This window comes from Podospora anserina, chromosome 1 (genome assembly GCF_000226545.1).
Source record: "Podospora anserina S mat+ genomic DNA chromosome 1, supercontig 1".
In the NCBI taxonomy this organism is placed as follows: Eukaryota; Fungi; Ascomycota; class Sordariomycetes; order Sordariales; family Podosporaceae; genus Podospora; species Podospora anserina.
The window spans coordinates 1,070,756-1,090,788 of record NW_001914859.1 but is presented as its reverse complement, the minus strand read 5'-3'; the positions used below and the strand labels follow the sequence as shown (position 1 = coordinate 1,090,788).

At 52.3% G+C, this 20,033-nt stretch overlaps 5 protein-coding genes across 5 annotated transcripts; 1 reads left to right on the top strand and 4 right to left on the bottom strand.

Moving 5' to 3' along the window:
* Positions 1-756: 756 nt before the first annotated feature.
* Positions 757-2,266, bottom strand: PODANS_1_3000 (uncharacterized protein; the record flags this gene model as incomplete). The annotated part of the gene is made up of 3 exons (XM_001912461.1): positions 757-1,623; positions 1,682-2,131; positions 2,183-2,266. The coding sequence occupies 3 exons, from the start codon at positions 2,264-2,266 to the stop codon at positions 757-759; spliced, it is 1,401 nt and encodes a 466-aa protein (XP_001912496.1).
* A 3,717-nt stretch (positions 2,267-5,983) lies between these two features.
* PODANS_1_2990 (uncharacterized protein) lies at positions 5,984-8,229 on the bottom strand (the record flags this gene model as incomplete). The annotated part of the gene is made up of 3 exons (XM_001912460.1): positions 5,984-7,134; positions 7,274-7,499; positions 7,591-8,229. 3 exons carry the CDS (start codon positions 8,227-8,229, stop codon positions 5,984-5,986), a joined length of 2,016 nt encoding a protein of 671 aa, XP_001912495.1.
* Positions 8,230-14,017: 5,788 nt separating this feature from the next.
* On the bottom strand, positions 14,018-15,390 carry PODANS_1_2980 (uncharacterized protein; the record flags this gene model as incomplete). The annotated part of the gene is made up of 3 exons (XM_001912459.1): positions 14,018-14,429; positions 14,558-14,806; positions 14,867-15,390. Coding segments are annotated over 3 exons (1,185 nt in total), but the record flags the coding sequence as incomplete, so codon positions are not given.
* A 947-nt stretch (positions 15,391-16,337) lies between these two features.
* Positions 16,338-17,828, top strand: PODANS_1_2970 (uncharacterized protein; the record flags this gene model as incomplete). The annotated part of the gene is made up of 1 exon (XM_001912458.1): positions 16,338-17,828. One exon carries the CDS (start codon positions 16,338-16,340, stop codon positions 17,826-17,828), a length of 1,491 nt encoding a protein of 496 aa, XP_001912493.1.
* A 191-nt stretch (positions 17,829-18,019) lies between these two features.
* On the bottom strand, positions 18,020-18,581 carry PODANS_1_2960 (uncharacterized protein; the record flags this gene model as incomplete). The annotated part of the gene is made up of 2 exons (XM_001912457.1): positions 18,020-18,235; positions 18,291-18,581. 2 exons carry the CDS (start codon positions 18,579-18,581, stop codon positions 18,020-18,022), a joined length of 507 nt encoding a protein of 168 aa, XP_001912492.1.
* Positions 18,582-20,033: the final 1,452 nt, after the last annotated feature.

Below are 20,033 nucleotides of genomic sequence, written 5' to 3'. Positions count from 1 at the left end.
GCGGGATAATCCCCTTCCAGAAAATCCAACGAGAGTCGGGGGTTTGGGACGGGTCGAGATGGAATGATACGGTGACGGGGACAAGATGGGTGAAGAAGAAGTTTGTCGATGGACAACAGGGACGTCATGGTCTATCTACGACGGGGCATGGCCTCCGTGAAGCCCCTTCCACAGGCCGGCAATGCCCAACAAGACAGGACGGCTGGGAAGGTGTCGACTACAAACACCTTTCCTCATGGGCGCACTTGCCATTGCTTAGCAGGACGCTGGACATGCCAGGTAAGACGGAACATTACACAGAAGAGACAGAGAAAGAGATACACACATAGCCAGCAAGTACACAGGCGACCACAGTGTTGAGTTCATAGCCGCGCCACAGCGACGAGTATTATTTTCCCCTAAGCAGACAGTAACATAAAAAATTCCCTGAGAGGTAACAAAAAAACCTCCAAACCCAAGTTTTGTTCGCCATTCCATAATGCAATGCAGACCTCGTCATCCCCTTGAACACCGTCTCTTTCTGCTGCCTAAGAGGACAGAATCCTCACAGATCGTGCGCAGGTCAGAAGGTCTCCATGGTGCTGTATATGAAGCAAAAAAGACCGATCAGGCTAACCCGTAGGAAGAGCCTCGAGATATCATAAAAATAAAACAAAAATAAAAAAGGAAAAGTGCCCGTTGTAAAATACAAGGCTACATGCCACCGAGTCCGACGCCGCGCTCAGGAGACATATATATTCAAGTCACTAAGATCCTTTACTTGATCTCGATGAGCTTGACATCGAAGATGAGAGTGCTGTTGGCAGGGATGCCGGGGAGGGACTTGCTGCCGTAGGCGAGGTGGGCGGGAATAGTCAACCGACGCTCGCCACCAACAGCCATGCCGAGAATACCAATGTCCCAGCCCTTGATGACCTCACCCTTGCCAATCTTGAAGCTGAAAGGCGCACCCTTCTTGTTGGAATCAAAAACCTTGCCGTTCTGGAGCTTGCCAATGTAACGCATGCCAACGCGGTCGCCGTTCTTCACGGTGCGGCCGGTACCAGCCTTGCGGTCGTCGATGGTGACACCGTTGACAACCTTGACACCAAGAGCCTTCTTCTCGGCGGGCTTCTCAGCAGCCTTGTCCTTAGCAGGGCCGGTAGGGCCTTGCTCAAGGTTCTTGGCGAACTGGACCTTCTTATCACCCTTGGTGGAGGGAGACTCCTTGGCCTCAGTAGTAGCAGCCTCGCTCTTGTTCTTCTTCTGCTTCTTGTTCTTCTTCTCGTCCTTGGCGATCAACTCGTCGAGGCCCTCGGCCTCCTCCTCAGCGGCTCTCTTCTTGCCCTTCTTCTTGGTATCGACGAGCTTGGGAGCCTCCTCCTCGTCGGTGTCGATCTCCTTGATGCGCTCAGCACCATCAATCTCGTCGAGCTCATCGCTCATGTCATCATCGGAGTCACCCTCGAGGACGGCGCGCATGTCGTCATCGTAGTCCTCATCGGACTCCTCATCGGAATCCTCGTCCTCCTCGTCCTCGGTGACCACGTAGTTGCCAGTGACGTAGACAGTGTGGGTACCGGTGACGGCGAAGAAGACCCTCTCGCCCTCGCCAATGACAAGGTCGATGGGCTGCTGGTAGGTCTGTGTTGCTTGTCAGTCTGTGCAAGGCTTTCTTGGGCTGGTTGAAGCTAATACGTACGCGCTCGGTGTCAAGAGTGCAGACAACGAACTCCTCAAGCTCACCCTCCTCCTCATCGTCCTCGTCGCTCTCCTCATCGCTCTCCTCCTCGGCCTTGGCCTTGGCCTTGCCCTTCTTTCCGTTGGGCTTGACGTCCTCCATCTCCTCATCGGACTCCTCCTGGGTAGCCTCCATCAGCTTCTTGATGGCAGCGGCGCGCTTCGCCTTCTTGGACTTGGCGGGGTCGCTGGGGCCGCCGTTGGGCTCCTCATCGGACTCCTCGTCAGACTCCTCGTCGTCGCCACCGCCGAGAAGCTTCTGGAGGTACTCGTCCTCGTCCTCATCATCGCCCTCGTCGTCGTTGACGACTCTGATGATCTTCAGGGTAGAGCGGTGGACGGCGGGGATGTTGCCCTCCTCATCAGCCTCGGGGGCGGCAGTAGGGTCAAGAGCAGCCATGGTGATGCGAATCTAGAATTGCGCATTAGCAATGGCCTGGCGATTGGAATTGCAGAGACTTACGGTCGCAGGGAACTGGATCTCGGCTGGGACAAGCTGTCCGGGAGGGACATCTTGGCCATAGACGGCGACAGGAAGAAGAGGCATGTTGGCTGAGTTAGAGGATGTTACTTGGTATGTACTAAAAGAAGGATTGGCGATGCGATTTAATGTGCTGAAAAAAAACAGACAGACAATGTGATGATGGTGATGTTGAGTACAGAGAAGAAGAAGAGAGAGGTGCAGGAATCGCAGCAGAAAAAAAATATCCAGCACTTTGCAACCACCTGCAGCAATTCGAGGTTGGCTCCACAAAAAAAGTTTGGGCGGCTCCACTTCAGCATCCGATAAGGCTTATCGGCCGATAGTTTCCACTGGTTTCCCAGCCAATCTGGTGGGACAGAGCTGAGCTGCAACATTCACCACCCAACGGCGGCGCAACAGTGAATTGGCCTTGGGAGCAATGCGCCAGGGTGAATATCGTGAGCAGATGTCTGCAGGTGTTTTGTTCCCATCTTCCTGAGTGAATTCTGCCACCATCGGTGCTTTCTGAGCATGGAATCGGGTTCATATTTCAGCTTTTGACATCGAGACTCTCTCGAGTCCTCTTTGTTGACTTGCAAGAATTTACAAGCGCCTCCCCACATGGATCCCCGGTCCATTCACTGCTCCAGGTCGACAACCGCACGTCACCTCCCGTGCCTTCTCTGCACTTCGTAGACGTTCTGTGAAATCTCTATCATCCAGAGAGCAATCTGAATAATGGATTGCTGAGATCACCACTTGAGCTTCTAGAATCTAGAACAAGTTGCTCGGCTTGGCATCTCACACTTCAGGCGACTGTCAAAGGGTGTTTTCTAGGAGTTTGAGATGAAGAGAATCGGATTTGCTGCTTAATCTGAAACCTTGGCTCAAGTCAATTGTTATCTGAGCAATACCGCAGAGCTGTCCATATGAGTAAACGCCGAGCTCTCATCACCAACCTTTCAGTCAAGCTCCAAGACCAGGCCTTACACCATCAAACTTGTACAGTGAAGTGTGTCGATACTGCACCGAAATAGCTTGCTTTATCTTTCCTCATCATTGCAAAGCCACTAGAAGAGCATGTACACATCATCATCAGAGATAATTAAACACCGGATCATGAAGACCGAGCTGACCAAGTGGATAGATGGCCTCTATCTCTGTTTAACAGCTCCTATAACCATTATATCTCTACAAACATGTCAAACCCACTCCCCTAAGCAACCAAACCCAACCAAGACACGGCTGACCTCCGAAACAAAGCAAGGCTGAAGCAGCCAGCTTACTCACCCTCACCCTCACCACACCCAGCCCCATCCAAGACAGGTCCCCCCTCCCGCTCTATCTGGACAACAAAAAAACTAAATCAATAAATAAATCCCCAATCTGTACATACCAATCATCCCCTACCCCTACCAAGCATTGTATCAGGCCTTGGTTCCAACTCAACCACCAGTAAAACCGCCGATCTCCCCCCTTCCCAGCCATCCAAAAAGTGGATATCCCACAGTGGCAGTGTACATGTCAATATGTAAGCACCACCTCACCACCCTCACCACAGAATAATCGAGATACTACAAGTAGGTTTACATGCCTTAACGGATAGTCCATAAGCCTTTAAAGATAATTTATAATAGGCCTTTGAAGATAGTTTATAAGCCTTCAAAAATAGTTAACAGGCTTTGAAAGATCGTTCAAAATCCTATTAACTTCTGAGGTATAGTTCATAGTATATGATATGGGTTGACTTACTTTTGTGTCTCGGTTATTTTGTGGGCAGGGTGCTCACCTCACCCAAGTACACAGCGTGACAGGGTCCCGTTTTAACGGAGAAATAAAACTCAAAAACTCCACGTTTACGTCAAATTCCGAACCCAATAATACAAAAGCCGCGTGGCATTGGGGGTGTCCATACAGGTTCGTTACAGAGACCCTTGGGTCGGTAGGTAGGTAGATAGGTAGGGTATGGAGAAGACCGACCGCCCCACGTTCCTACCTGTGTCAAACTCGGATTCGACAAGACATGCAAGATACATAGAGAACAGTCAGCCGCGCGCCGCAGACGCCGGAGTGAGTATGCCGATATTCCGAAGAGTTTCTTGGGTAGGTGGATGAGCGTGAAATGCAACAAACTTGTCTGGGAACGGCCCGCCTCCGAACGATGATGACGACGCCCCAACCCCATACCATTCCCAAATCCCATACCCAACCGCATGAAACTAGTGTAAAAATTCCGCATGTACGAGTAGACTATAGTACGTTTAGCATCTTAAAACAACAATCCGACGTTCGCTAGCTAGATAGAACAGCACAGCCACAATCAATGCTACAACACCAACGTCACCTCCCCCTTGGCGCTTCTTGAACCTTCAAAGATCAGGCCGACATCCAAAAACCACACAAGATCCAGACATACATACAAGTCACAGTCACCAGAACAAAACCAAACAAAAAAAAATAGCTTTATGCATGCCAAGCGAGCGTCATGATCTGAATTTCTTTCTCTCTCTCTCTCTCTCCCCTACACCACACCTCCCCCCACCCTCCCGCCGTCTCCATCTTTCAGAGACTAAAACTTTGGAACTCCTTCTCCCCCAAATCTCCACCCAACTACCCACTCCACCAAATAAACGTCATCATCATCATCACCACCCACCAAACCCCAAACCCAGGCCCATCCCTCCCAATTGATTGACGCCGATTTGTCTTTCCCTCTTCGCTCGCTTGCTCATGTCTTCTCCCCCCCCATCTTACTCCTCCTCCTCCGCCACCTCCTCCTCTGCCTCTTCCTCCCCATCTTGTTCCTTCCCATAGCTATTCCCATCATTCTTTATGTACATAAAAAAATTAAATATTAAGGGCTAAAAATGGATTAAATTATTTCCCTTTCTCTTCCTCCGGCTGTGTCCCCTCAAATCGTGAAGAAAGAGTTGCCTCAAATCCGTTCTGTTCTCCTTGGGTGGTCGTCAAAGAAGAGAAAAAACCAAATTGATGATTGATCCCGCTTGAGGAAGGTGTTGTTGATGTGTCCCCCCCCCCTCCTTCTTTCTCCCCATGGATTTGCAAAGCGGTTCGTTCCCGAGGTGCTTTTTTGGTTGCCCGGATTGTTCTCATTTCGTTTCCAAAGACTTCTTTCGGCACTTGTCTTGTCTCCATGTCGTGTGAGACTCCCCAAACTGTGCTTGCCGCCACTGGGGGGGTTCCCCTGAATTATCGCCGTGTCGTATTGTATTCCCAACTCTTTCTGGTGGCTGGTGGTGGTGGTGGTGGTAAGTGTGGTGTGTAAGCGAATGGCGCCAGCAAGGCGGAGGATATCATCCATAAACCGATTGTCCCCCGTTCCGTCCTGGTATAATATTATTCTTGCTCTGTTGCTCCTTGAACTCCGATGAAACCCGCCGAAAAATGAGCAAAAGCAATGATGGCAAAGCAAAAAAGAAAAAGAAAAAAACCGTCGAGCCCCATATCTAGATGCCAAATGCCGATGCCATGCCATGCATATCAACATCATGTCCTCTTGATTTACACACGTGCGCCTCACACAATCCCGTGCTGTTTATAAAAGAACAAAGGCCAAAAAGGGCGATGAAGTACGCCGGTCGCCAAAGTCTGTTGACAAAATGTAAAAATGCCCAAGAATCGAAGAAGGGGTCGGCGTTCCGAGGTGTGCTGGACAGCTCTATGCCAAGTTTCGACGGCACACGGATATCGAAGCCCGAGAGGGTCGAGCCCATGGATAGAAGTAAAGCATCGGCGCTATTAAAATGCGATAATTTGCTTGCGAGGCAGCAGTAACTGGTGTTATACCAACGAATCCAAGTTGACCGACTTGGCTCTCCTCCTAGTGACCTTCTTGCTGACTGTGTAGACCAAGTCTACTGTCCAGAAGTGGTATATTTGCGCTTGGGCGCAAGGGATCGAGCCAAAGATTGGCGCGACGAGGGGTACCATGATGTAGTCGATAAAGTTGGTCTTGGCCTCTCTGCGGGAGAAGTGCATGCCCTTGGTCAGACCGGCATCGCTCATCTCCTTCTCGCGAATCTCGAGGCAAACCTTGTGGAAGCTCTCGTAGAGAAAGAGGTACAGGGCGACTTCCATGAAACCAACTGTGCGCAGAATGTTGCAGATGCTGAACATCCAGTTGACGCCGTGAACATCAGGAGCCCCGTCAGTAACCCAGGCGTAGAGAGTCGATGCGACAACCAGGATTGTCATCTGGACAGGCAGAAAATGCGCCTCGAAAAGACGGTGAAACAGAACAATCATGCGCTCGTAGTTGACGCCCTTCAGAGTGTCGGTGGTGACGTCCGAGAAGATGCCGCTTTCGGGAGCAGCTTCGGGGTCAGCTGTCGAGACTTGCGATTCGGGAACATAGCCATCCGAGGCGTCGTTCAGAGCGGTATGAAGAGGGCGGAACGCTCTGGAGGTGTGCTTCCTCTCTCTCCAGACCTCGACAACCTTCCTGAGAGCATACCCAGTATCCAAAGCACCCCACATGTGCCTGAGAGCTTGCTTGTACCGAGCCTGCACGTCGGCGATCAAACCGGGGATTCCCTTGCCATGACCGCCGCCAGTAACATTGGTCTGGCTGACAGGGCTCATGACGGTCCGAACGGTCAAGTTACCATTGAGCGCAAAGAAGCACTTGAGGTACATGTGCAAATCCTCGCCAATCGCTTCGGCATCGCAATCCCAACCGCCGACACGGTCAACCAATTCGAGCGGCACCGAGTAGACCGAAGTAGGAGGGGCAACGGTCGAACCCTTGTACAATCCGGACATGCCGGCAGCAGACCACAGTACATCGGCGACACGGACAATAGCCGGGACGTTGTGAGCATTGCGGTCAAAGATGATAGGAGCTGAGTAGAGGGTGGTAGTGGCAGTCTCGGTGTAAGTCATGTGCATGGTGGTGACCAGGCCAAAGTAATTGGTCGAGAGATGGCTATCAGCTGCATCCGTGACAAACTTGGTTAGCGAATCCAATCGCGCGCACAGGACAGAAATAAAGGGACCAACCACACCGAGCGACCCGGTGCATTCTTGCAACGGGGCCCAGAACGTTCGGCAGCTTCTGCGGGGCAAACTCACCATCAATTCCGGTCACAATCACATCCTTTCGCTGGCCCAGAGAGTATCTTTCGCTGAGCTTCCGGGCGGCCCAAGCCATGTTGCTGCCCTTGCCAGCAAGCTCGCCGGGGATATCAGACGGGTGAAGCGTGTAGTTGATGGAGCGGAACTTCTTGGAGAACTCATTGACGAACCGGGAAGCCTTGGTCTCGGCATTGTGTTCCCGCTGCTCCATAGCAAGATAGACCTGGATCGTGAACTGTCAGCTCCGCACTAAACAGGGGAGGTCCTTCATCGGACCCATTCACCCCCACCACAGCTGCTGCCAGAGAACAAACAAGCATTTGTTGACAGCGGTTGATGAGGGGGTGTGTCATCCGGCGGCTGAAGTGTAGAGCGCGCCAACTTACATCGTAGGTGTTGCGGGCCTGAGGGTGAGAGGCCAAGACCTCGAGAGTCTCCCTGAGCGTGTCATTTTCCTCCTTGTAGTTGGGAATGACAATGGCATGGATGACGCGGTCGGGGGCAATGTCGGCGTCAATGTAGCAATCCGTATCGACATCCTCAACTTCGCTGCTCGAGGAGGAGCCCAGGTCGCGCGACGAGGTCAAGGTCTCGGAGCTGGAAAGGGAGGTCGAAGAGCTGCGGCGGCGGTGTCCAAACTTGATGTCTTTGAGGGTCCTGGCACGAGCCGACTTGCGCAGCTGCCTGCCAATGGTGAAGACGGCGTAGCAGGAGCGCAAGGGGAAGCAGAAGACAAGGAAGTGGATGAGCAGGCAGTAGTAGGAGAAGATGTTGACCCAAATGGCACCGTTTTGCGGGTCGTAATTGGGTGCGCTAAGACTGTCGTTTGACTGATACTTGTAGCCATGTCGTTGAGCCTCGAGTTCGCTCGAAATCACCCAGTAGGAGAGCGCAACGGTGGCCATCATGGCCAGACCGCCAGCGCGCTGGCTACACCACCCAAATATCGACATTGTTGCTGCTCGGTGTGAGTTATTATGTGGAGGTGGAGGTAGCGGTGGTGTGTTTTATAAGTTGCTGACTCGTCGTGGACGGAAACACGCCCAGTTTGCTAACCGACGAATGGCGGTTTGAGGGCGTTGAGGTGATGGGAGGAGGAAGTCGACGACGAGTTGACGGCGTGGGCCCGAGTGCACAAAGAGACGCGAGTCGATTGCACCTCAACCGAGCACGTCCAAAGGTCCAGAGGCACAGGGCTGCGATTCGAGATGGTGGGAAGGAGGGACTGGCGGGAGGAAGGGGGAAAAGGGAAAAAAGAGAAGAGAAGGAGATGAGGTGAGGTGTGCGGTTGAGAAAATGGATAACCACCGGGCGGGCGCAGTCAGGTAGATGGGGGTGCAGGTGGTGAGTGGTCAATGTGGTCAATGTGGTGCGACCCGGGGGTGGACCTGGCTGAGGTGAGGGTAGGAAGCTCAACCTGGGTATGGTAGCTGTCGATGAAACTCGTTGAGGGTAGGCTGCCGGCAACAGAAAAAAGGGGGCAGCTGAGGTTGAAAGCCCAGCCCACGCGTTCTCTCTCTGTCGGTCGGTGCCAACACCTGCGATGGGAAAACGCTGCTGGGGGTGTTCGTGGGTGCTACCTTTGGATAGGTGTGGGCTGGGATGCGCAGGCTCGGCAGGGTCACGACGGGGACTGGGGGCTGAGCTACAGGCAATTGGATCGCTGTTGGGGTCGGCCCTCCGCAGCAGCAGCGTAAGATTGTGGATTCCCTCAACTGTGAGGTGGACACGAAAGTACCTGGTGCGAATAACACAGCAAGCTTGTCGCTTTTGGGTAACAAATTTCCCACCTGGGGACGGCTCAGCAACGGCCCAGGTTTGCTGTTTCCCGTTGCAAGGCTAGCAAGGCCTCTGTAGTGGTCTGTTATTTGCGGGTTGATGAGAAAAACACACTCAAAAAAGGCCTCTTTCACAGCCTTCGGAACGGTTTGGGATAGGTCTGAGTCGCGGCACCCTGACCTGGATCCCGCTGTTTTTCACATGGAAATCGCGGGGGAGAAATCTGGGGTGTCGTTGGTGTGCGAAAGAGAGCTTCGTCCACTTAGCTCCTGCTGCAGTCTTCCCCTTCCAGACAGCTCTTCTCGACGATCCAACACTCAACGTCCCTGCCGTTGAAACAAGCTGCTCGGGAGGCATTGGCGCGTTGGCGAAGGCTGTCTGGCATTCGCCTATTCGAACTTCACACGACGGAGTACCCAGGTTGCAAAAAAAATTAAATCTGTTTTTTTCTCGCTCCAAGGCCGCGTTTGCCAAGCGGCGGCAGTTCAAAGCTTTGTTGCCTACCTGGCCAGGCCAGGAATCTTACGTCTGACTCCATACATTATTCCCTGTCACAGAAGCCAACCAAACACTTGGCCTCCAGCACGCGCAAAAGGTCCAACTCCACTTCCTGTCGCGATCAACAACGACAAGACAACGACAAGTAAAAAGTCTCACAGCTGTTGCTAGGCCGAGGGACGACGTCAGGGCACTCCAAGCGCTGCCGTCCCTCCGAACCACCACGCCAGCCGCACGTTCTTGACGGCTCGACACCTGACGGAACTGCACCGGTGGCAGAGAATCTCACCAATCCTGATGGGGGATCTCGGGACAAATCGAAGTCTGTGGGGCTCTGTGTCTGAAGTTGGCACACACACAGCATGACCCGCATCATACCATGCCGTTCCTTGCGCCAGAGAACAGTTTATTATTATTCGGGGTCCTCCCACCAAGCAGATAAGAAGCCAGCATCCCCCATCCACAACACAGAGAACAGTACACCGCTCACTCCAACGCGGCAAAGGAAGTCGGTCAGCATCAAAGAGGAAAGCAAAGAGCTAGCCTCGCCATGCCATGTCGATAACGCGCTGTACTTACCAGCCACATCCCCACGTTGGACAGTCGCCATTTGACATGCACGGGGAGCTTGGGCCCCCTTCGGCTCTGTCACTGGCTGGTGGGCCGATGCCACTTTGTGGAAATTATGATGAGCTTTCCCAAGCGGACACGGCAGCTCAGGCATTTCCCCTTCTCCGATGTTACTATTGGCCCGCGATGCTCGCACAAGTCACCTCACTAGCAGCGAGAGTGTAACGGCCAGAAATGCGAAGGTGGCGCTGTAGTTCTGCATAGTCTGGAGAGCCACTGAGCTGACGAGCAGCCTGCAGAAGAGCGTGAGCACAGCAGCAGGCTACGTGCCGGTGTCTCGGCACGGCTCACATGGAGATGCGGATCCCCATACAAAAAAAGGTGAAATTCCGGCCTGGGAACGTTGCTAACTGAGACCTTTTTATATCTAGGTACATGGGTACCTGCGGAATAGTCGAAAAACGTGCTTCTTGTGAGGCCTCTCGCTCGGCCTCGGCACCAGAGTTGAAGCCCATTCATCCGCTCTCACCTCGCCCATGTCGCATCGTGCCAAGCGTAGCGTTGGACCAATTTTAAGCTGCGCGATGGATTCAATGGCAGGCTAGCAAGAGCCAAAAAGGTCTTTTTTTTCTTTTTTTTTCTATCTCCATCCCACACTTACCGGAACGGGCTACGCTACAACGGCCCCATCGCCGTCCCTTCACCGGCTTCGGCCGCCGGCAGTGGTGGAGCATGGATCACATCACCGCATCTTTTATGATGTTGTTGAACAAGATGTCGAGGCGGCAGAGCTCAAAGCGGCTGACAATAGCATCTAGAGGCTGTTCCTGGCGTGGCGGGAGGGTGTCTTTTGTTACTCAAGCATCACCACGGCGGCGTCCCAGCAGGAACCGGCCGGCTCTTGCGTGATGTGGTCAAAGAGATTCATTTCGCTTGTGCGGCTTCAACCAGACGTTGGGTCGGGTCTGGGGTGCTGCATCCCGGACAATCCTCTACTCCGATCACAACCATCCCAGAACCAGAAAAAGCTTCTTTTGGGTTATCAATCTGGCAGCTCATGACAGCAGCTTGGCCCGAGTTTGACATCCGACAACGAAGCCTTCCACACCTCAAACCGAGATGCATGGCTCACAGGCCGGCAGTATATTGCAGGCGGTGATACAGCAGAACAACAAAGTTGAGAGTCTACTGTAGGAGTGCTGCAGGTCCGGGGAACTAGAAACGGGGCCTCTTTTTCATCGTCGCCTCAGAAACTGTCCGCCCACCGATTCGTGGGGCCGGTTCCAACGGGAGAGGCGTTAACTTTTCAGACCCCGAAGCCGCTTCCTTTTCTGTACGACCGGGTTTAGGGACGCATCTGCATGATGAGGGGGAAAATGCAATAGAATGTTTCGAAACATGTCTTGCAACTGCTGGGAACTGGCAGAGAAGCAATAAGGAAGCATGTTTTCGAATTGAAACCCTTTAATATCACTAATAACCTTGTCTTCGAAATTTTGTACGACAGCCAGCACCAGTGGTGTTGATTAGGAACAAGCTTCCAGGCGTTCATTGGGGAGGGTTGCAGAAAAGGCCGGTCAGGACCCTTCCTTTCCCTTCCCGCCCGGCGGCTGCAATGTCCGGTCCGTCCATCAAACCCCCCTGACGGTAGCAATCTGTGTGCTGGTGGTTACAACATCCAGGGGTTGGTGAGAGAAAAAATCACGCAAGATTTGCGGCCGTCAAGCAGACCAAACCCGCGTCCCGCCACGCGATTCTTTTTTTTCTTTTTTTTTTTTCGCAGTTGGATTGGGAACTATTTCCATTTCAATCTAGACTGGTCCATGTGTGTGTTGAAATATCTCCCATCCCGCGGCACATCTTACAACTTACGCGCCTTTGTTTTAGCCGTGCGGCGTTGTACACTTTGATAGTGGGATGGACGGGGATGATGATATGGGCCAAAATCCAACATGGTGCTTGTGGAGTTGCCAGTCTTGCTTGGATGAAGCCATTTGGTGAGAAATAGATGTGCTGACTTTATCTCAGGGTCAGGATTATGGCAAGCATGTCTCAGGCTGACTGATATTGCAAGACGACAGCTGCCAATTTTGTCAGCTTGGTGTTGTAAGAAATATCTCCTTACAGAAGTATTTCCCTCCACAAAAAGATATCCGAACCTTGCGAAAAAAGATACTCGGCTTATACCTAGGTAGGCGAACCCGATCCCCATGGACCCTTAATCCGACGACGAACCACGAGGATGGTTAGAACCCGCGTACAATAAGTAAGCACTTCATCAAAAAGGGTCATGAAACCATGAAACCCAATCCTTCGGAGCCCTTTCATCACACGGACCAGTAAGATTGGGGATTAGATGTGATCTCTTAGCGATCAGTCACCGGAGCAAATCAGATCATGCCTTTATCTATCCCCCCATTATCGAACTACAAAAATCACCCCTTATCAAAATCACAAAATCATTATCACAGCACGCGCCACGAGGCTGCCTTTGAGGTGGCGTTTTGATGTTGTGTGTGTCGCATATGAGAATGTGATGTATTAACCTCATGCATGCCCTCACAAGCGAGCTGATGAAATTCCATCTTGTGGTTGTTTTTTTCTCTTCTTATTCGTACTTGCCAAGGTAGCTTTGACAAGAAGTCCTCGTCCTCCTCTCTCGGTGATGGATATCCACACAAGTGAGATTGCTAAGCTCCTAAGAAAGGCGCAGCGGGAACAAGTGCTTACACATTCCACCACCTACAACCCTACTCGGAAACGACTATCCTAAACTGATCCAAAAACTGCGCCGCAAAAAAAGGGTTCAAAAATAGGCATATAACCGACATTTTTTCTCTTACGGGTCGTCCGCAAGTTGTCTCCATTGTTATGCCGACGGGGAGAACTGAGGATCAAAAAGGGGGGGACGGCATCAGCCACAACACGGCGCAGCCACCACACTCTTCACAGGGCAGCGATATATAAAGCCTCACGCTTGTCATTCTTTCCAGAACGCCTGACCTGGCGTGTGAGAGAACCTCCTTTTTCCTTTAAGAGACCCCTGGCTGACAAGAACCATCAATTGCGGAACACCTACCACGCGACGGTCACCGGGACGATCCGACGATAGATAAAACTCCATCGCAATTTACCAACTGAGTGTTTCCTACGGAGTAGCCCATTGCTAGCTCAGCCTTGTCGTTGGACAGTGCGTGCTTAACCCACTCGGCTGATCGGCAAGGCTGAAAGATGAGAGAGGCCTTGCCTGCTGCGCCTTGCCCTGTTGCATCTTTCTTTCCCTTTGCACTCCGACCATATGACTTTTCAACTCCCAGAGCGTTGTTCTAAAGCCCTCAAACAACTTGCGATCCGGTAACCCTCCTCGCCAGTGTTTGCGTGCCATAGGGTCTTGGCCTAGAGCGGTGAATAGAGGCCCCATTCCTATCCGGCCCATCCGACAAGGCTGATGAACAAGAGATAGGCGAGATGAACCGTCCCCGCCTTGTTGTTCCCCCCTCCCCTATCCCACCATCTTCCCCAAAAAATCCGCCGTCGGCCGTTGAATTATTTTTCGACGAGGTATCCCGGATTCCCAAGGTACGGATACGACGGCATTTCGTAGATCTCGATCTTCTTGGTTCGTGCTGCTTCCTCGTAGGGCTGGCTGTGGACCCAAAGTCGAGGAGGCCCCTTTGTGGAGGCATAATACTATTATTGGTGATTGAATACATTAGTCGACTATCCCACCCCCCTTTCCCCTCGATTAACAGTTTGTCTACTCGTGGGTTTAGTTAGATTTGCAAACCCCTCTCTGCTTGCAGAGGGGTTTGCGAAATCATCCAAGAACCCACGGGTAACGCCTTGCTCCCATCGGCCGCATTCATCGAGCCCTTTGCTGAATAATATTGGTACCTATGTATCTCCTGAACCACAAGTTTCAGCCGTCACAGTCCCATTGTGAGTGCTTGGGGATTGAGGAAGAAAAGAATGCTGACCTGAACGCCCTTTGACAACAAGAAACCAATTGCCCCTTGAAAGAAGTACTAAGATTGCCGGAGAGCGTACATCGTCTCTCGTTGACTCAAGGCCCGGCATCATTCGCCCTCTCCTCAGTTCTCTTCCCAGGTCTCTCCTCGGCTCTCTCCTCGGCTCTCTTCTCGGCTCTCTTCTCGGCTCTCTCTTTTCAGCTTTCTTCTCAGCTCTCTTTTTCAGATATTTAGCCCATTTTCTTTCGCTTCTCGTTTTTCGCGCAGCTGATAGCTCACTGTCAAGTTTGCCACCCCTAGACATCTTGCTCGAGCATTTTCTGAATCGGTTTCGCGGCCTATCCGTTGCAGCCAAGTTAGCACAAGCATTTCCACCTGACACTCTACTCCCGATCCATCTCTAATTTACCCTTAGACACAACCACCACCCTCCTGACCAAAGAAATAAGACTGAAAAGAAGAAAAACTTGCATCAATGAATTTCTCCATCTTCTGATCCAGGTTCGCAAGATCCTCTCTACGTTTCTTGTTTTCCGTCGTCAGCTTGGTCTTTTGCTTTTGCAACTCGAGCCGTTGCTGCTCGAGGGCTTCGCGCTCGGTGCGCTCGTGGTTGATGCGGGCGACCATCAAAGTGTTCTCATCCGACTCGGCGTGTTCAGGGTGCAGGGCGAGAAACTCTTCGACGGGAATCAGCGGGAGGAGTTGGTAGGTATGTCTGTTTGATGTCCAACATTAGTTATCCGTTTGAATTCGACCAGACCTGAACAGAACCTACTCGAACCCCTCGCAAGCCGCAATTTCCAGCTCCAAATGACGCTCTTCATAATGTAGATTCTGTAGTGACAGGTGAAGAGAATCTACCTCCTGTCTTGCTTCTGCCGTCAAGGCCTTTGTCTCGCGCGCCTTGAAGTGAGCGCGACGATGTTGTCCGCGAAGAACGGCGAGGTTGGTCCAGAGAGGTTTCTTTGCCTTTTGTATAGGGAGCTTGAAGTCTGCTTTGGTGCCGGTGCCGTCGGCGATTGCGGTCTGGGCTTCGGCAACGAGCTTTACTATGCCTTGCGCCTGTTCACGAGCTGCTCTGGAGGTTTCGAGTGCTTGGACTAGCGTAGGATGGGTGACGCCCATGACGTGTGGTTGCGAATCGACCGTCATGATGGATTTCCAGCCGCGTGGGTCGCGATCACAATGAGGCGGGTATTCGTTGAAAGAATGGTTGGAAACCGGTTGGCGGGTGTAGTGCGACCACGTGAGCTGGCAGATGATGAGAGCTGCTGCGACAATGGATGGTTGGCGATGAGATCACCACGGGGCAGCGGAAGCCAAAATTGAAGAGCCGTCGCACAAGCAGTCGGAAAAGTTAGTCAAGCGGCTTGTCGATGCGCGTCGTCGATTGCTGCTCGATGCGGGGTAGATTACAGGTTGTGTCAAAAAGGGCCCAAAGATGTCTGTTCAACTGCCAATGACGTTATTCGTGGAGATAGCGGTGCCTCTCAAGGTCGTCTTTTGTTTCGGTTTGGGAAGCCCAGATGCCCTGCTGGAAGGTTTTGCCTCGGTGAAAGAAGCGTCACAGGTCGCAATCACAGGCTTGCGCAGGGTCTTGGTACCAAAAGTGGGGGAGCGTGGGTACGATGACGGCATTCAATTGGCCCCGGGGGCGCTGAGGGAAGGCGCTGGGCGCTGCAGGTGGCAGTCCTCTAGCGGTCTCTTACAGCGGACTTTGGGCCCGTTTGGGCTTGGTTAACACGGTAAATCTCCACTTGGACCTCCTTTTGCGAGCATGGCGGCCCGCAAGTCCACACATAAACCACTCGGGCCCCTCTTTGCTTTACTTGTTCCTGTTTTGTATGCGTTCTTAAAGCCATCCTATCCTTCTTCCATGTACATGTCCCAGACGATTGCAAGATCGTGGGTTTCTTGATTTCTAGATCTTGTTCGTTCTGGTTCCCTGCATATTTTACCCCTTTCTTGTGCGACACGAGCGCATCCCAATCTCCAACTTTTTCAGGGTCTCGATCGACGCAGGTGGCAAGCCGACCGCTCTTCCCGCACCTCCTATTCCACCCAGAATTTTTCCGGAAGAAGCGCCGGGTCCACGACTCGCCGTCGTAGTCCACAACCGAAGCAACAGCCGACTTGGTTGTGACCGTCCCGCCTCTCTCCAGTTACACACACACACACACACACACACACGGAACCTCGTGCTGCGGTGTCTTAGCCAAGGAATTTAATCTTGAACGCCGCTCACGATGGACGTCTCTCCGGGTCTCGGGTGCCCCTCCCCGTTTACATTCAGCGCTTGCGAAGACGCCCCCGAAGCCGGCCAGTCGTCCGGAGCACAGGCGCAAGAACGGCCGGCCCTCCGACAACGCCGCCCTTCGCATTTCAAGCAAAGGAGAAAGTCTCTGGTCAACCAGTTCATGGAAGGGGAGGAGGGTCTCTTGCTCAAGCTGGATCTGTTCCTCACAAATTTGGAGAAGAAGCTCGAGGATTGGGAGAGCTATGGCGAGCTCAGTCTGGATTCCGGTATCTCGGCCGCCTACTCCACACTGCAGGCGGTTCAGGAAAGATGCTCGCAGGTGTCGGAAGAGATGATGGGGGCTGGAAGGAGGAAACTCCATGTTATGGTGGAAACTCTCGAGTCAGGATACCAAGACGCCATGGCCGCCGCAGAGTCGCTCAACGAAAAGGCAAAGATTGGTATCGAGGTCCTCGACGACCTGCTAGAGGATATGGAGAACCAAGCCGCCAAGTTTCGGGAAAGAGGCCTGGCCAATGCGGCCGAGGTGCTCATGGACGAGGCCCATCGTGTTGTCGATGGTGGTATCGAAAGAGCAATGCGCGCTGCTGAGTCCCTCGAGGACCATGTACAGCGAGCGATTGCCCGGGCCCGGGAACACGGCTTGCTTCACTACGATGACTTGCCAGTCCCATGGAGGATCAACCCCCACATCAAGAAGGGCTATCGGTTTTCCGAAACCAAGCTGGCCTGCGTGCGGTCAGCGTTTGGCTTCTCCAACGAGCTTGTCAACATCTGGTCGCACGCTATCGGCCTCGTCCTTGTTTTGGCTGTGGCCTTTTACTTCTATCCCACCAGCACCAACTTCTCCCTGAGCAGCAAAGCCGACATTTTTGTTGCCGCCGTCTTCTTCTTTGCCGCCTGCCAGTGCCTGGTCTGCAGCACCATCTGGCACACGATGAATTCGGTCGCCGATGTCGATCTCATCTCCATGTTTGCCTGCGTCGACTACACCGGCATCTCGCTCCTGATTGCCTCGTCCATCATGACGACCGAATACACGGCCTTTTACTGCGATCCCGTCAGCCGTTATGCTTACATGATCACCACCGCCCTCCTTGGCGTCGGAGGCGTCATTCTCCCATGGCACCCCAAGTTCAACGGAGCGGACATGGCTTGGGCCAGAGTTGCCTTTTACTGCGGCCTCGGCGCCACTGGCTTCCTGCCCATCCTCCAGATCTCGCTCACCCGCAGCTTTGCTTCCGCCATGGAGTTCTACGGCCCCATTGGCAAATCCATTGGTGTCTACCTCCTTGGAGCCATCGTCTACGCCAGCAAGGTTCCAGAGCGCTGGTGTCCGGGAATGTTTGACTACTGCGGTGGCAGCCACAACCTGTGGCACATCGCCGTGCTGGGAGGCATTCTGTTTCACTACAAGGCCATGCAGGCTTTTTTCTCGCACGCCTTCGCCCTCGCCCAGGACGGTTGTGCTGTATATTAAAACCGGCACTGTATATATTATCAGCTTTCTCTAACTAGACGTTTCCTCAGCGGAGAGAGAAAATTACCACCTACATCAATAGCTTTCACAAATTCAATGTCAACAACCGGTCCCAAGATGCACCTGTTTGCCTACCTGCCATAAAATATCACAACGCCGCGCTATCCCGAAAAAACAAACGTCCCAAAATCTCAGCAAGAAAGCATCAACAACCCAACCACGCCCATTCCCAACCCCAACCCAACCAAGGTCTTTTTCTTCGCTGCCACGGATACTTTGACCTCTCCGACAACAACCTCCCTGTCCTCAAGCAGGCTTACACTTCTCTTCAACGACGGTAGATAACTACTCTCCGACCCGGGCAGCTCAAACCCGGCACTCTGCGCACAGCTTTCGAGATTTTCGCCCTGGGGGGAAATTGTTCAGCACCTTTTCTCTGCGTGGGTGGTGGTTGTCACATACATCCAAACAGCAATACCCAGCCACGGGGGCGCACCAGGTGCCCTTTTCGCAGTAGCCGTTGTCGACAGCGCAGCATGACTGTCCTTGGGCGGGGCTGTAGCAGAAGCGGCTTGTGGCTTCGTCGCCGCAGGTTTCCCAGTCGGGGCCGTAGGTTTTTGAGCAGGACATGAATTTTTGGGGGGGTGTCGTCACTGTTCCCGGGTGGGGGGATAGCGGTTTTTGGTTTCGGGGTTGATCTTCTGCTAGAACAACGCTGGCGCTGCCAAGGGTCAAGATGCAGGGGAGGCGCATACTGACTGTATATAACAGGATTGGTGTTATTGTTGTTGGGTTCCGTTGTTGTCGATTGGGTGGGCTAGAGAAAACCAGGCTGATGGAGGAATTGGCGGGAGTGATATTTTAAGTTTATCCTGTGCTGAAGGGTGATCAGAGCGACACGCTACGGTTTGATACTTTCCGAGACACTGGCTTAGCTTTTGCTGTCGAAACAAGGGATAGCGGATAGGGGGGGGGGGGAGGGCGACGATGCCAGGGAGGTGGGTGTGGGTTTTTCTTGGCGACCAGCCAAGATAAATTCCAGAGGTCTGCTGGACTTGTTGGTGTTGGTTGTTGTGTGGTGTTTGAGGAACTATCCGACTATTTTTCTTTTTGCTCGGCCGCGGTGGTGGTGTCCGACGATATTGGATTTAAGCTTTTTTTTGGGTGGTTCCATCTGGGGTAAGTTGGTTAGTGGGAAAGGTTATTTTTATTTATTTGTGGTATTGCATATTTGCATTTGGGACTTGGGCGTTAAAAAGGCAATTTTTGGTTTTTAAGACAGCAGATGATGGGTAATGGGGAGAGCTCTTTGGGGGGAAGGAAGGATGGAAGGAAGGAAGGGGGTGATGAGGATGAGGACAGGCTAGGTATCAAAAAGGGGCGGAAGGCGGACATGACGTGGTGAAGTATACTGCATGAAGTGAGGGGGAGAAGAAAGTACGTACGTATATACATGAGTACATAACATGGCATGGCATGTGCATATATAGATCAGAGCTTTTGTACACAAAAAAGCGTGTTGGTCTGGGAAAAAGAAGGTAGTAGCTAGGTAGTTAATAGATAAAGTACATAAACACCACGATATCAGAGTTGTTATGTGTTTATGATATCAGAGTTTTGTGGAACGTTTTGAGTTTTGTTGTGTGTGCTCGTAGAACCCATCTAAAGTCATCGTGATCACTCCAGTGCGTGCCACACAAAACAAAGAAGATAACATCTGTTGTGGTTGTGGTTGTGGTTGTGGTGTGGTTGTGGTTGTGGTTGTGGTGTGGTTGTGGTTGTGGTTGTGGTGTGGTTGTGGTTGTGGTCGTGTGTACAGACAACCTCGTGGACAACTTCTAAACCCTGTTTAGATCGTGTGCCACGAGGTGTGCAAGGCAAGCTGTCGTGGCAGCCATGTCCGGGGACGTCGGCAAGCAAATGCAAGAGAGGCGATGGTAACAGAGAGAGAAGGGTACAGACTGATTACAACACATGTAGTGCTCGTGGCTGTGTTGCATAAACAGCGGATCTTGGTTCACGACAGCAGATACACACACGTTGAGCTTTGGCACCAAGCTTCAAGTAAAATGCGTAGATAATAATACAGCATATACTGACTGCTGTTCCTTCTTCGTACTCTAGCAATGTATATAATAACAACACAAAGGCAGTCCTTGCTGGCCATCCCTCCACCCCCTCCCCCCCTCCCCCCCAAACCTTCTA